General features: G+C 40.3%; 1 protein-coding gene across 1 annotated transcript in view; it reads right to left on the reverse strand.

Annotated features, from left to right (window-relative positions):
• Positions 1-1,533: 1,533 nt before the first annotated feature.
• POLR1A (polymerase (RNA) I polypeptide A) overlaps positions 1,534-16,458 on the reverse strand; it is a 38,680-nt gene continuing 23,755 nt past the window's right edge. Inside the window, exons 24-34 of the mRNA XM_014936097.1 lie at positions 14,022-14,236; positions 13,273-13,440; positions 12,215-12,350; positions 11,066-11,223; positions 9,998-10,112; positions 9,276-9,392; positions 8,156-8,437; positions 7,338-7,538; positions 6,409-6,526; positions 4,984-5,148; positions 1,534-2,390 (exon numbers count right to left, since the gene is read on the reverse strand). Of these exons, the coding sequence (XP_014791583.1) occupies positions 2,290-2,390; positions 4,984-5,148; positions 6,409-6,526; positions 7,338-7,538; positions 8,156-8,437; positions 9,276-9,392; positions 9,998-10,112; positions 11,066-11,223; positions 12,215-12,350; positions 13,273-13,440; positions 14,022-14,236 (1,776 nt within the window). The 3' untranslated portion in view covers positions 1,534-2,289. The remainder of the gene's footprint in view (positions 2,391-4,983; positions 5,149-6,408; positions 6,527-7,337; positions 7,539-8,155; positions 8,438-9,275; positions 9,393-9,997; positions 10,113-11,065; positions 11,224-12,214; positions 12,351-13,272; positions 13,441-14,021; positions 14,237-16,458) is intronic.

Below are 16,458 nucleotides of genomic sequence, written 5' to 3' on the forward strand. Positions count from 1 at the left end.
TCAGTACAGATCAGAATAGGTTTTTTGGATCCTGGCCCGTACCAAAATTTTACAGGTAACTCAAAACCGAAAGCGGAGGTTGGCTCATCCTGTCACTGCCAGAGGACATTTTGGAAAAGGTTCTATTGAAATCAGCATCAGATAACCTGGGAGGAGGACCCACCACCTACTGAATTCATCACCATTTCCTGCACAGCCAGTTCCACAGCAGTTTGACACACAATGTGGTGGAAAGCAAAGGACAATTACTTCAGAGTGTTTTCCCAAAAGGAGACTATGTAACATTTAATAGGTACTTTAAGGCCCTGCTCATTGAGCACCCACAGGCCTTGCTCCCCTGAAGGGTGCTGGCTGCCTGCTCCCCCACCACCTCACAGGGCTGCTTCTCACCACTGAAGCAGCAAGCAGGCTGGCCAGAAAGGCTGCTACATGCAACGCTGGCCACAGGAGCTTCACACAGCAACAAAACCACAAGCTGGTGCCTAGAAAAGGACACTGGTTTGCTCGGGAGACTCCATCCCTTTCCAGTTGCAGCACAGCACAATTTCACATACGCACATTTCAAATATGCAGAATTTGTATGTGGATATGCTATGCCAAAATAGAAGGCTAGTGAACTTCCTTGTGTTTCATGGCTCTGTATCTCTAAGGACAGCTAATTATCATGACACATTCAAAGCGACTTCTTAAGATTCACAGAGAAGTGATATGAACACTTGGATGCATGAATTATTTTGGTCAAACTCTTTGGAGCATTAAAGGATGCTATAGCTCCAAAGTGTGAATGTGGCATAAATGCTATTCATTGCAGGACTGTGAATGCCTTCTGGGGATCCTTCTGAGCAAATGGTCTGTAACAGTATAGACTGTAGCCTGAAATTAAAAAACTTTTTGTTACCACATTTGTGCTCTCCCATCTAACCATTAAGCTGTATCCAACTAATTCTGTCCAGGTTGTTCGCAGAATGACATATTTTTGTGAAATACGGCGCAGGTGCTAAGATTGGAGAAAGACACAAGGAAATCTTTTATGAAGATTTGCAGCGTGAAACCAGAGAGCTTACCGGCCTAATGCATTTGTTAAGCTTCAGCGCGGCTTGCAGTCCATCTGACACAGCTTTAAAGGGGTGAGACCACTCGATGGAAGTCCATTGAGATACTCCAGAGAGGCTCTTTCACAATCCCAAGCCAACGTCTCCCACTACCTGACCTGATCCCCGTTAGTGTAGCTTCACTGGAAGCAGGAGCTCCTCAGCTGGCTAAGTGAGTTCTGGCACTCTTCCACCAGCTTGGGGGTACCGCTGAGAGCGATCCGGGGCTAAAATTGGTTAGAAAACTTGCCTATATGGTAGTGAGTGAACTCAGAAGAATTTTAACTGCTCATGTGCATTTCATTCTGATTAAAATCGAATGTAAATAAGGAAGTCTGATTTCTGAAGAGTGGCTCTCGGCTACATGATTGTTAACAGCCAAACTGATGGCTGTTGGCCAGGTGACAAAATTCTCTCAGTAACACAGCCACAGAATAGGGTGTTCAGAATATTTCGTTGCGATGTTCTTTATTAAATATCCTCTTTGATACAGAATATTTAAGCAAAAATAGTTTAAAAACTCTGTTTCAGAAATTCTTACAGGAATCTTTTGTGTAGTTGCTGTTACAGCAGCTCATGTTGCCATTTAAGGAATAAATTTTATCAAATGTCAAATTTCTCACTGAGTAGAGATCTGTTCCATACAAAGAAGTCGTAGGCAGGTACTGGAAAATGCCTAGAGAAACCATGAACAGTCTGAATTCTGGTCTTCAACTAATAAAGAAATTTAACAATTGTGTCACAGACACATAATTTTTAATAAATGAAGTAGCAGAACAGGAAGATGCATCCTCTAAAGGTTATAAAAGTCACTGCCCACCCAGATGGGATTCTGTCCTGCAAAAATGAGACAGCATAAACAGATTCTGCTTTGACTTCTGTCTGCCACAGCTGCTGCATGGCCTCTTTGAGACCCAGACGGTCTCCTTCATTTTATTATTTTCTATGTAAACCAATAATCTCATTTTTTATATTAATGAACAGTAAATAAATGTTTCTTTGGATCAAAGGATAGCTCCTATAGGTGCAGGCATTCTCATTAAATCGATTAGGCTCATCAGGTATCCAGATTAACAAACCTGTTGGCACAGGGAAGATGACTGGGGACATAGTATGTGCCCTTGTTGCATGCCCGTAAAGCATATGTATCTGTTATGATGAACATTTTAGTCAGAATCCTTAAGTTCTAACCAAAATACTATGTAAGGGGTTGCTTGAGGTCAAACAAACCAGTCCCTCCTTTCACAACTTTTCCAACCACTAGACATGCAGAAGGGGATCGCAGCTCATCATGGGCACCTGTAACAGAATTCAAACAAAATCATATTAGGATGTTTCCAAAGGTTTGTCACAGGTCAGTGCTGAAAAGCAAGCATTTTGGTCTACATGCATGAAGTCATATGGTGGAGCCCCCCCAGCGTGGGTACTGCTCAGATTGAATAAGCATTTTGGTCTACATGCACGAAGTCATATGGTGGAGCCCCCCCCCCCAGCGTGGGTACTGCTCAGATTGAATTTGCATTTCTGAGAGAATTTCAAAACTCTTCCTACCCCCTCCTAAAATAGCTATTATCTCATCCCAATCTTTTTGTGCAAGCAGAGAATTAGGCCACACATCACTAACACTCTCCCTATTCAGCATGAAAAGACAACACATTCTGAATTCCAAGAGAACGCAGATTCGACTTTCCGGTGAACACATTTTGCTGATTAAACACATCACTAAAAAAATATATCACTGAGGCAAAACCAAAAAGATACCCTTTTCAGTGCTGCCTTTTTCTTTTGTTAGAGTGAATCCTTTTGATGTGGATTTTAAATCCTTCTGGCTAGATACGAAGAGAACTTTTCACTGAAGAGACATTCCATGAATTCCTTTGATTTTGTGGTTACTCACTGTAGCGAAATAGTGTCACAGAAATTTGGAAGCTCTCCAGATGATATGTCTGGCTAGGACTATTTTGCTTTCACTGTTTTTATAAGCACCAGGCTGTTTTTCATTCATCCCAACTACAGCAAGCTGGACTTTTGTCATCAGAGCAGTTGGAAGATTGGAAATAAAATTGTCAAGCTTCTGCTAAGTTTGGGTCATCTTTACTCTACTGAGCAAAATGTCCTGAATTTTCTGTCATAGTGAGGATGGGGGGAGGAGCTGCACCAAGCCCTGTGCCCGCAGCTCTGATCTCAGCTACAGCTAAATAATTAAATAGCTGCTCCTAAATGTGTGTCAGCTGAAGGAAAAAAAAAAAGGTCCTTTGTTCAATCATTAAACAAACCAGTCATAACTGTCCTGTTTGCTCCCATGATGTCAACAAAGAGTTATTCTTTGAGCCAACAGCCAAAGGGGTCTCCCTTCCCATGCACTGTGCTCTCTGCAGACTGAACCCTCACCAGCAGTCTGCTGGGTCACACCTGCACTCTAATGGCACTTCTTACATTAGCTGTGCACAGCAGTCACAAGCCTTCATTTTTTCTTCTTGCTGGTCCAGGCCATAAGCAAGCACACCCTTGCAGTGTCTCTTTAAATGTACAGTCAAGTTATCGGTTACATGAAGGCAAATGAGATCCAGACTGCTGCAATCCACGTTATGGCTTTGGTTTCTATCTTGGTGAAATCACTAACTCCCTCCACTTGTAATCAGTGTCACTTTCCTGCCAATTCACCGTGCCCTTCTGTCAGTACACACTTCGTGTCTTTATTCATAATATTATCCTTAAATATAATTACGTTTCACTTGGCAAAAACCTTATGTTATTTCTAAGTCAATACGTGATACAATGTAAACCCAGAGCAAGAGTGCAACTGTGCAGGAAACATCCTCTTCTACTCAATTTCACCCTAGATTTACAATTTGCCCTTTGATTTTCAGATTAATTTTAAGTCAGTTGTAACCGATAGTATTCATTAAAACCCAAACTACCTTCCCAGAAAGGCATAAAACCAGCATTAACAAAATGGGATCAGTGATAAAAGCATCCCTGACATCTGTGCGAGGCAGTTTAAGATTGCAGCTGAGGAGATCATGCTGATAGCTTCTCCTGTTTGTATTAGGTAGCAAAGGAGGCAGCACAGGAGCACCCAAGAAGAGGAGCATCCAATTGGCAAGCAACAGAAACCAAGACTATTTGCAAAACAGAGATGCAATTAGTATCCAAAGCATGAGATCAAGCAAACTGTCTTAATGACAGATTTAGAGCACAAGTTTTTTGGATAGACTCCTAAATGTAGGTGGCTAGTGCTATTGTAAGTGTCCTAGATGATCCATGCAGCCATGCGACCTCTACACCTTCCAGAGCAGCAACTAGCAGGAAGAAAGGACACTCAGGCATCTCAACTGGCACCAGAAGCCTAGTGAGTCTGACCCTTTGCCTGTGTTTGAGGCAAAAAGTAAAGATAATAAAGTGCTACAAAGCAGAAGAAAAACAGAATTGAAATAGCAACCAGGAGGACTGCTCTCACAATAAAATTCTGAATAGCAAGATTAGAGAAGAGATGAAAATATGGGAGTTATAATACAAACATGAAAACAAAGCAGGGATGACAATTTTAATGGTAGAGACAGAAAAAAGGCAGATTTAGTAGTCTGTTAAAAGGCTTTGCTATAAGAAATCTTGACAATCTTAAGGTTTGTTATAAAAATGCCTATCTTAATTCCTAAAGAAAGGAGTCACAGACCCCACAAATTACATGTGGGAGCTGACTTCATTTAAGCTGACAGAATTTTATTAAAAACATCTGGAACGTTTTCCTAGGCAAGGGCTTAATTAAAATTTTAGCCTCTGGCATTTTTTTCTAATGCAATTATGCATTACTCAAAACAGTGGAAAGTTACGATGAAAGCAAAGCATATGTGAAATGCCACAGCAGTATAGTTCAAACTAAACCATTTACCCATCATTGTTGCTTCCTTCAAGAATTTGTAGCTGGTTTCAAATGTCATCTGTTGCAGAGGGGAGGAGTTGGACTGAATTCCAATACGATTCAGCGGTTTATAAAATCCTTCAAAACACATGTAATCTGCCACAAGTGAAAGGTGCCGAGGGTCTACCGCAATGCCTAAGAACACAAGAAAGAGCAACCATCAGAGCGTTCAAGAGCTAAGGTTGTGGGTTTTTTCTAAATAAATCAGGTCTAAATTAAATCAATTAAATCCCCTGAATCTAATCAGCATAGGGAACATCTCTATTAACATTCTTCTGGCAGTTGCACCTCTTTGTGTGTAGCTGGCTTAACTGCTCCCCTCAAATATCCAAGAGAGCCAGACCTCGCTATAATATACAACAATCTCTCTCCAGGGAAACTGAAATGTTAAGAATGTTGTGAGATGGCAGAGTTTCTCTACATAAAATCAGGAAGGTCTGCATCATCTTTGTTTACGCAGAAGGGGGATGGCACATCCATCCATTTGTGATGGGACGAGCTCAGGCCCCTCACCACGCGGCCTGCAGCAGCCAGCCACTGGAATCAGAAAGATTCTGATATTTTCTGTGCGTGACATTAGGCATCCACAGAAAACCCCATTTAGGCTAAAAAGAAATAGCACTTATTTTTACATAACGCTTGTGGAGTCCGTGTAATGGAGGATCATTAACAGCTCTGTCAACATTTACCTGGCAGTTCTTGAGAAACTTGAAGGTCAGACCATTGTGGGCTGCCAGCTGGCAAAACTGTCTGATGTAACTGGTTACTAAAATTCCCACTGTATCAATCTTCCCTCTTTTCAATAGTTTAATTCATAGCGAGACTTAGCTCAATTAAGGGAAATTCAACATGCCTAACTTTAGCAGCTTATGAAGTCAGGCATCTTCCCCAAGCTGCCTGGACTCCCTCAAAAATCTATGCAGAGAGCAGAGCATTCAGACAATGCAGCGCAGCTATTTTAGGAAAGATATAAAAACTTCACTTCAAATGGAGCCTACAGTCCCATCATTAAAAAGCTACAGGGAGGCAAGATTAAGCCTGTTGGCAGAAGCTCTATGCAGTCTAACACAGTTAGGTTCCTTAGAATTTAATAGTTAATTTGTCTGGACCTTCCACCTTGCAAAAAATAAATATACCCAAGTGGAAAAGCTCTGTGAAAGGGGGATAAATTCAGCCTTGCCTCGTGAAATTTCTACTGATTAAATGGAACCTAACAATTAACTAAGGAAATCTTCACAGAAGGCATTATAATGATTAAAATGAGGAAAAGGTGCAACGTAGAAATACACACATAAATGAAGATCATGCAAAAACATCATTTCATAAGCACTATGGCTGGGTTTTCCCATTTATATGATAATAAAAAATATGTTTAAAAATACAATGAAATCTTACCATATACAGCAAATACATCTTTTATTTCCTTTATAATCACCCTCAGGGCAGACTCAATTCCATAATTCTTAGCCATGGCATGAATATCATTGGAATAAAGTCTGTTCAGGTCCAAAATCTGAAAACAAAAAAATGACAGATACAAGATAGGACAGTAGTTAGACACCATATACGACAGTAGTCACTTTCTCTTTCTAAACAACTTAAGTGAATATAGCTTTTTTTCCTCCATTTTTCATTAGCTTAAGCAGCACCAACAGTTGCAGAACAACTAGGGTGCAGCTTGGAGTCAACTACAGACAAAAATTCCTCTGGGGATTTATGTTTAAGCTAGTGATCATAGCATTTTGTATGTGAGTAAGAGTATTGGAACCAAAACCTCATAGCATGTATGTGAGTAAGAGTATTGGAACCAAAACTCAGCACAGAAGAAAATGACCTGATATTATAAAAAGCAAAAAAAAAACCTTCCCAAGCAGCAGATGAACATGTAAAGTCTTCCAAGCAAGACAACATAGTGTCCAGTCTGTCTCAACCAGCCAGAACTTCTAGCAAAAGCAGTAGAGAAGATGTAGCATAAAACAATCCCCATATTTGTAGATTTATGGGCTAGATGACGTAACAGACCTATTCATCTCCAAGTACTGCAATTCATTTAGATGGAAGAACTCCCTCAAGTAACATTTAGAGACATTTACAAGTGTGGTGTGGAATTATCTGTCATTAGACACTGGGCTGCTGCACAAAAACTAATTTGCAAGCTGCCCCTGAGAAAAGGCTCTGCTGAGCTCCGAACACATCTGGGGGAAAAAGGAGGAGGAAGAGAATTTAAGGCCTGAAAAGCCACGTAAATGGGACCCATCATCCACCATCACTCCCTAGAACACAAAAGACCATTCAAGTTTCAGGATTATGAATAGATTACGTACATCAGAGTATCTGAACAGCTCTGCAAGGTTTATCCCTTCGGTTTGCAGGACAAATTCCTTCTCTCCTTGCTTATTGGTACTTTCATTCAACAAGCATCGCGTGATCCCCTTCACTTCGTGGATGACTGTGCTTCGTGCGACAGAGGCAAGCAAGGAGGAGAGATCAAAGTACACCTTCATCAACGGAAGCGCCAATGAAACCTAAGAGGAAAAAAAGACCCAGTGTAGCATTCTGTAAGGAAGCTGAATGTTAGGCTCAATAACCAGCCTACTTCTATTTAGGAAAAAAATAGACAACTGGAATTATCCTAGTTATGTGTACAGGAACATAAACGTCTGACTAGAATTACAGCTGAAAGCTGCTAATAAGAACATCACAACCCAAGACCATTCATCTAGATTGCTTTCAAGATCAATTAATTTAAAATGACTGTTGGTTTTTGGGTGCCTTTTCTTAGGGTGGTGGGATATGTGTTTGTTGTGGGTTTTGTTGGTTTGACTTTTAAAGATGCTAAGACTTTTTCAGCTGTCCAGCCATCCCTTTCATTTATCAAGAACAACACAGTGGTGCACCATATATTTAGATTAAAAACACAACAAACATGTAAAAAACATGTTTTTAAAAAAAGTTTCATCAAGGGTTCTGAAAATTAGATGTTACTAAAAATTATGTCAAGTACATTTGTACTGCCATTTTTCTCTATTAATACAGCATTGTTGAGACAAAAAAGCAGCACTCCACCCATCCATTTGCTACGGGAGCTACATGCAACCACTGAGTAACCACACACAGATGTTTCCAGACACCACCACCTTACCTCACACCAGAGTTCATTTTCAGTGTCAAACATGTAATCCTGTATTGATGGGTGGCTGTCCAGAACAGCATTCACTCGCAACTCTGCTGGCTGAAGTAAACGAGTTTTGTCTTTTTTAGTCTGAGACATAAAGGAAAGATGTTGAGAATCATCACCGTCTGCTTCATTCTGATCTTCTTCAGCACCGGGAGCTCTTTCTTCTTTTTCCGATTCAGCCTCTTCATCTTCTAGATTCTCATCAATGTTTTCTTCCCCATTCTCTTCTTCACTTTCATAATCAACCTACAAAGAAATAATGTCCCATTTATCTAAGCCAGACCATGTGCAGAAACAAAGCACACCACAAACAGTTTTATTTGAGAATATTCTTGACAGTTGAATTGCAAGTGCCTTGACTATGACACAATGAAAATGCAATTCTGTTGTACAGAAAAATAATACAACAGATTTTGTTCAGTGTCTATTCCTTTATAATCTTGCCATTATTCCTCAATACAGCCTGGGATGCTACATAGTATAGTACTGGGACTGTAGCAGAATTTAGTTTTCTCCCCCCAAAAAAGGCTCTTCCCATAATCCAACTCTGATGACGGGATTCCCTCAGGATTTTAAATTACTGTACCCTCTTGCTGTAATCATGAAGTAGTGAACACAGAGAAACATAAAGAGCCACAGAGAATATTTACTGAGAACCACAATAAACTTTTAAAAACAAGTAATGGCATGAAATTAGCAATAAATAAGTTAAGAAGAACTACAGCACAGACACCCTGATGGCCCAACACATCTACTCTATGGCTGAAGAACAAGGCTTCAGAAAAACACAGATCCCTTCCACCTCTAAATTGCATGGTTCTGTGTTACTCTTGAAGGACAGCAGTGATCAGGCTCAACCAAGGTCATTGCAAAGCTCAGCTATAAGCTGTAAGTCTTATGCTAGTTTTCCCCCCATCCAAATCAAAACTGATCAGCACAAAGCAGAGACTCTCCTATCCCCTTTCAAGTGGGGTTTGGGTTTTTTCAGCATTTTGTTTCAATGGAAGCTTTCCTTCCCAAATCAAACCAAGGCAGAGGAAATTGGGAATTAACATGCAGTGCTGAGCACCTAGAAAATCATTACCTCTTCTTCCTGGTTCTTCTTCTGTTTTGCTTCTGTAGCATCACCATCTCCTTCATCAGCTTCCGCATCAACAATGTTCTCTTCTTCCTCTGCTGGAGCTTCCTGATTATTTTGTGTCTACAAATCCATGACAGACCAGATAAACAGGACAAAGCATCAACTGCCTCAAAAGGCTTTAACCAAACATTTGGAATTTAACAATCCCTTTTTCAGTGGTCTACCTTTAAGGACAAATTAATTTCTGTAAGCCCACTACTATAAAGAAATAATGAACTTACACTCATGACAACTTTAACGTTAAACAAGATGAACATCTAGAAGATAGCTAAGCCATCAGCCTGTCTATATGACAGTCCTTGATGGGAGAGGAGTGCCAGAAGGAACATGCAAAAAACCTTTCAATGACTAAAGGATATTCCCCAAAGTTTTGACAACCACTGCTACAACAGGACATTGATCTGGGAGCAAATGGAGAGTAATATGCTTTTATCTCACTGAAGCTGAAATAAACAGGCATTTTCAGAGTACAGTCTTACTTACACTAGGAAATACACAATAATTTTAATTTCCTTGTTAATTTTATGAGAATCCAAGGACAGTTTATGCACAAAGAAAATATTTAAGAAGTAATTAGTATTTACACATTTCATGTTCATACTGAAACATGCTATGCCTTTCCAAATTCTGGTTCTCAAAAATAAAAGTCAGGTGTTTTTCTGTACCTTGTCCTGATCACCGTCTAAATCTCTCCGAGTTGCCTTCCTGGTGCTGACTTCTGTAAAAGATGCCATCTTTGCACTCTTCCTTTTAATTGCTTCCAGAAAAATTTTAAAGAACCTGGAAGAAGCACCAACCCAGAATGTCAAAGCTCAGCAGTACTGCAGTCAATTTCAAGTTGTCAGAAAATTAATTTATTTTGTTTAAGAAGCCAGTGTACTCATGACAGGACATATTCTCTGGCGGATGCAGAAGTACTTATAGGATAAGGCAAATAATTTTTCTTCTTGTCCCTTCCCCATTCCTTTTGGAATAAAAAGGTTGCTGTCATCTCTCTTACCATCACAGACATAGCCATGCATCTACAACTTAAAATTATAAGCTCATCTGGACATAAAATCTGCAGGTAAAATTGACCAGAAGACATGGGTTACTACCAGACTTTTTTCTTTTTTAAGCCAATGAGCACATGCAAAATTGTTAAATAAAGTAACCCAGCTTGAACTCATGTGGTCTGAACGAGGAAGAAATCAATGAAGCCTTTTTTTGCCAAACAAAAATAGCTTTCAGTAGACTCTTATCGTTAAATGTTCTATTTTTAACTACACAAATTCAGCCAGACATGGGAAAGGATGCATGGGAAAAAAAGGAAGAGGAACAAAAAGATCAGCCTTTTCAAATGTATTTATTTTTCAAAAATAATTTGAAAAAATTAAGGTTTAATTCTTTTCAATGAGAGCACAAGGGATACCTAAAGTATTCAAACATATTTGCTGGTAATAAATGCTTAAGCATCCAAAGATAACGAATTAGATGTTGCTTAGAAGTTTCTTCTAACACATCAGAGACATGAGAAAGGCCTGCTTTGGTACAATTCTGCATTGTCACCATGCCACAGATGCAGTTTTATTTAAGATATAAAAAGCAGCTGTGTAGATGCTTCTGCAGGCGCCTCTGCAGAAAGCTGTTGCTCTGAAAGCCATAGCAGCAGTAATAAACAACATGCAGTGACCCTTCAAGCCCAGGGGCAGACAAAAGAAGAGCAAATATTGAATATCTGTAAGTAAACTCACCTTGTTTCCATGAAGTGCAAGATCTCCCTGGGCTTCACACACTTGTCCTCTCGGTAATATTCATGGGGCAAGAAATAGAATTTGATTTTGTAGAGGCGATGTTTGTTCTGCTTGCACTTCACACGCAGAGATTCCTCTATCTCAACTTTCTGCAAGACCTACAAAAGCCCCAAGTAGGAATGTCACTCCTTTCATGAAGGCACTTCATTTACTTCCTGCAATTCCAATGGTTTCCACAGGAGACCAGAATTACACAAGGCTAACTGGCAAACTTTTCTGGAGGCTGTGTGGCAGCTCCTGGGTGAAAAGAACTTGACTCTGTTGCACTCTCTTTGGCTTAAATGCCTCTCAACAATTAACTTAGACAATACTGTGAGAACAGCCTCACCTCCCAGAGTCCTTCACGAGAGCAGGCCAACAGCTTCAATTCACGCTCATTGAGCATGACAGTATTTCAGCACAGAACTGAGTCTTAATTCTATCCTTGCTGCTTTCCCCTTGAAAGGGTAAGGCAGAAGAGGGCAGGGCATGCAGGAGAGCACAAGACTGCACTCCTGGGAATACAGGGAGCACAGAGTACATCAGACTTCCGTGTATTGAGTCTCCAAGGAGTCACACGTTCTGCTTTTATTGAGCACAGCTACTTGTATGAGCCTAGGAAGCAGTGGGGAGCAAATGGAAAGGTCTCTACTATGCCAGTCACAGCCAGATTGGCTTGTCTCTTAAAGACAAAACAAAAGCCCTCCAATTCTAGAGATTGACAAAAAATGAACTTGAGAAAATAACCAAAACAAGGCTATGGCAACAAACGTAATTCCTCCCTGCCATTATACTACCGCTATGTATGAACTATTACCCTCCCCCTTTACATTCTATAGAGAGTTTGTAGCCTGTGACAATGCTCAACCAAATTAAATTGAATTCAAGTCTCATACAGCCACGGTAACTGCACTTCCTTTCAATGCTCCAACTCCTAGCAGATATTACAGGTTCAGTATGCAAGAGGTGAAAAGAAAGGACCCTCTCATTTTGCACCCACAGATAAGTCTCTAAAAACAGAAACTGCTACAAAGCCACACTAACTGATGAGCTCAAATAAGAAATTTTGTTTTGCAGACTCTCAAAGGACACACAGAATAAGGGGCTCACCTCAGCTAAGCACACTCTTGTGAGCTGTTTCTTAAGCTGTTTCACCTTCTTGAGAGCTTTCTTGGTATTGAACACAGGAACACTCATCGTTGGTGTTTTAATATTTGCACTGGCCACCATCAATATTTCCCGCAACCTTTAGATAAAGAATGATATTCCAAATTAAGCAATAAAAGCACTATGCGATCAAATAAATATCTAGCTCATTTAATTAGGCAGCATGCAGCAACCGCCAGCCCCACCAAAGCCATATGCATCAAGATTTGTGGTTAATGTTGCAGTGCTGCTTTTCTTTTCTCTGGTTGCTCATCAGGCACAGCACACCAGTAGCCCTGCTGCCTCAACTGGGTTATCACCCCAACTACGGGAGGAGACTGCAGATGATAAATTGTTCCCAGAACAGAAGAACTAAGGAAGCCTGTTTCCTACAGACGCATAATGTATGCCTCCTCACGCTTTCTCCCCCTCTCCTGCTTCTATGAAGTAACACAACCATCTCCCACCACAGCCACAGCCACCCACGAAGCCCGTGTTATTCAGAACGAGCTGATGACTGGCTGGTAAACACACCTGCACTGATAAAAGTCACTGTCACCACACAGAAGTGCCAGGGGAAACCTGGCTGCTATAAAACACGCCTCTTTCTACAGAGGTGATAACAATACTGAACCTGCAAGATTTAGTAATTACAGTGAAATTTGGTGTATGAAAAATAGGTTTTAAAGTTAGTAGGGGGAAGAAGTCAGCAGAGGGCAAACCCACAAGGCCTCATTTCTTTAGGCTTATACTGTACTGAATAAAAAACAGAAATAAATAAGCTACTTGCTATACACATCAGATAAGAGAAAGGGTCCTTCACAAATATTTTGTATCTGGAAAATGAACTATAACAACCATAAAATTGTAAAACATTAACATAATTCTGAACAGGCCCAATTTACAATTAAACCGAAGGATCATTTGCCCTCAAGATGACACAGATACTGCCGGTGAGATTAAGCGCTATTACCTAAGTGCCAAAAATGGCAAAGGACCCACTGAGAACACAGTTTTCTCACCTTGGAATACCCAACGTGACATTCATTTCACCTCTGCCAGCAAAGTGGAAGGTGTTCAGAGTCATCTGTGTGGAAGGTTCCCCAATACTCTGAGCTGCAAGAAGACCCACAGCTTCTCCTGGGTCACAAAGAGATCGCTGCCACTTCAAATACAACAAATCCTTTAATCTGAAGACAGGAAATAAGAAGAGGTTTAGCTCAATGCAGTACAAAATAAAGAACTCCTGGTAACTCATGGATAAATACACACCAGAAACTGTAAAATTATCTCTCCCAATCTAATCTGACCAAGACAGCCCATTATCACAGAACTGAGGCCTTGGCCAAACCATATTTTACTTCTGCTAATTCCCATAACGTCAAAAGAGAATCCATTTACTCGCACTTGCTCATCTTAACTGCACTGCTAACTCAAAGGTGCAGCAAGAGCATTGTTTGGTTTTTAACCATTACTTTAAAATATTGTTTTATATGTAGGGGGACAGCAATATGTTGCTGTTACTCCATAAAGCCTTTGCCAAAGCCCTTAGCAGCACAGAAAATTCATGTTTGAAAGAAACATACGCTGCACATGAAGCACACTTGGCTTTCAGGAAACATCCCGAAATCCACCACTTCATTTCATGAAGGTCACAGCAAAAATAAGAGCTGCTAAAGACCCTTCATCTTTAGCAAACTCTGTCCAAAAATAGCTTTGGGGTTTTTTTTTTTGGCTCAGTGCAAAGTAGTAAAGACATGGAAGTTACTACCTATCAGAAGAAAGTGCTGGGTGCATATAACTTTGTCTGTTCTCAGATTCCCATTTCTTGATATAATCTTCAACTCCATTTTCAAATGTTTCTGAAACAGATGCAAAATAAGTATCTGGACGCCAAATGCCAAGGCTTGGGTCAGGACACTTATTGGCCTTCTTCAGATACTTTCTTCGTTTCTTTTCATCTAGTTCATACCACATCTTCAGTAACTGAAAATAAGAGGGGATTTTTAAGCAGGCTGGTTTATTCACAGTAAGACCAAAACTAACTCACTCAGCAATCAAGAAATAGAGAAGGAGGAAAAGATTACCTGTGTGAAACTTAAGGGTGTACACAGCAAACAACAACTCAGCTATAAATATGTCATTCTCCATTTTCTGATACTTACACTTTTGATCCCAAATGATTTCAAGGTTCTTTACAAACTTGAAAAAGTCAGAGTTATCTATCCGTAGTAACTACTCCAGAAATCAGTGAAATACAGTCCTCTAATAATGATTTTAACTTGGAGGTGAACCTCCTTGACATACTGAAGTCTTTACTTCTAGCTGACTACCACCTCACCTCTCTAAAGTGGGAAGACAAAGGAGCTTCCCTGATTTTCAGCTGTCAATATTCAAGCACAATAGTCCAGCATGAACTTGAACTTAGCTTGCGTCTTATGCATGCTAATTAGTTTTACTTCTGTTCTTCAGTTTGCTTGTCTTTCAGTAACATTTCAAACGTCGCATTTAATAAAGAAAGAAGTTAACACCAACTTAAAAAACGAAATCAACACAGAAAATGAGCTAAACTTATCTTCTACATATCTTGCTGTTTTATGAAGGAGGAACTGACTTGTGACATGGAAGTCTGCCCACTGAGCTTTATGACATATTGAAACAAACATGTATTTATAGCTACCTAATCTACTGAAAGAAGAAAAAATTAACAAAAGGTGAATGAATCCCCAGGCCAAACTGTTTTGAATGTTATCATGGTGTCAATAGCAACACAAATTCAGCAGAACTGATAAATGACCCAGTTATTAGCCATAGCATTTTCAGACAAGCTCACAGAGTTATCTAAAGACATTCAACTTGGAGTTTCATGTTAACTTCCCACATTCTACCAGGGTAAAATCCTTGGGAAAGCAAGGCTGTGAAGCAGCATCCATTTGCATTTTCTGTCTATGCATATAACCTTCATTAGAAGTCACAGCATATAGATTAGTGCCCTGATGTCCAAGAGGGTTAAGCAAGAGTACATTTTTGAAATAATAGGTAAGGCTGGCTCAGCCCTCTCATCATTGTATTTAAACAGGATCTCATCCAGCCAGCAGATCCCTGTCCATGCAAGAGAGATCTACTCTGTATACATGGAAAAAAAACCAACAACCAAACCCTAACTCAACCCACCACCAAAAAAAAAATAATAATCTAACAAAACCAATCCGCCCCAGACCACCCACAAACATCGGCTGTTTTCTAAAACCAGTTTTACCTCTGCCCTAGTACTAGGGCCCACAGGCTTTAATAAATTAATCTCGGCTCAGCCACACAGCTAACATATGATTCCTTCAAGAGGTAACTGGTGTAAGTAGACTGTGAAACACTGTGAAACACTTTGGGACACTTGACCAAGAAGGCCATCAGGACCCTGGCTTGTATCAGAAATAGTGCGGCCAGCAGGACTAGGGAAGGGATTGTCCCCTCTATACTTGGCACTGGTGAAGCTGCACCTCAAATACTGTGTCCAGTTCTGGTCCCCTCATGACAAGAAAGACATTGAGTTGCTGGAGCGTGTCCAGAGAAGGGCAATGAAGCTGGTGAAGGGTCTGGAGCAAGATAGCATTTTCAGACAAGCTCACAGAGTTATCTCAAGACATTCAACTTGGAGTTTCATGTTAACTTCCCACATTCTACCAGGGTAAAATCCTTGGGAAAGCAAGGCTGTGAAGCAGCATCCATTTGCATTTTCTGTCTATGCATATAACCTTCATTAGAAGTCACAGCATATAGATTAGTGCCCTGATGTCCAAGAGGGTTAAGCAAGAGTACATTTTTGAAATAATAGGTAAGGCTGGCTCAGCCCTCTCATCATTGTATTTAAACAGGATCTCATCCAGCCAGCAGATCCCTGTCCATGCAAGAGAGATCTACTCTGTATACATGGAAAAAAAACCAACAACCAAACCCTAACTCAACCCACCACCAAAAAAAAAATAATAATCTAACAAAACCAATCCGCCCCAGACCACCCACAAACATCGGCTGTTTTCTAAAACCAGTTTTACCTCTGCCCTAGTACTAGGGCCCACAGGCTTTAATAAATTAATCTCGGCTCAGCCACACAGCTAACATATGATTCCTTCAAGAGGTAACTGGTGTAAGTAGACTGTGAAACACTGTGAAACACTTTGGGACACTTGACCAAGAAGGCCATCAGGACC

Source organism: Calidris pugnax, unplaced genomic scaffold (assembly GCF_001431845.1).
Source record: "Calidris pugnax isolate Ruff unplaced genomic scaffold, ASM143184v1 scaffold14, whole genome shotgun sequence".
Lineage (NCBI taxonomy): Eukaryota > Metazoa > Chordata > Aves > Charadriiformes > Scolopacidae > Calidris > Calidris pugnax.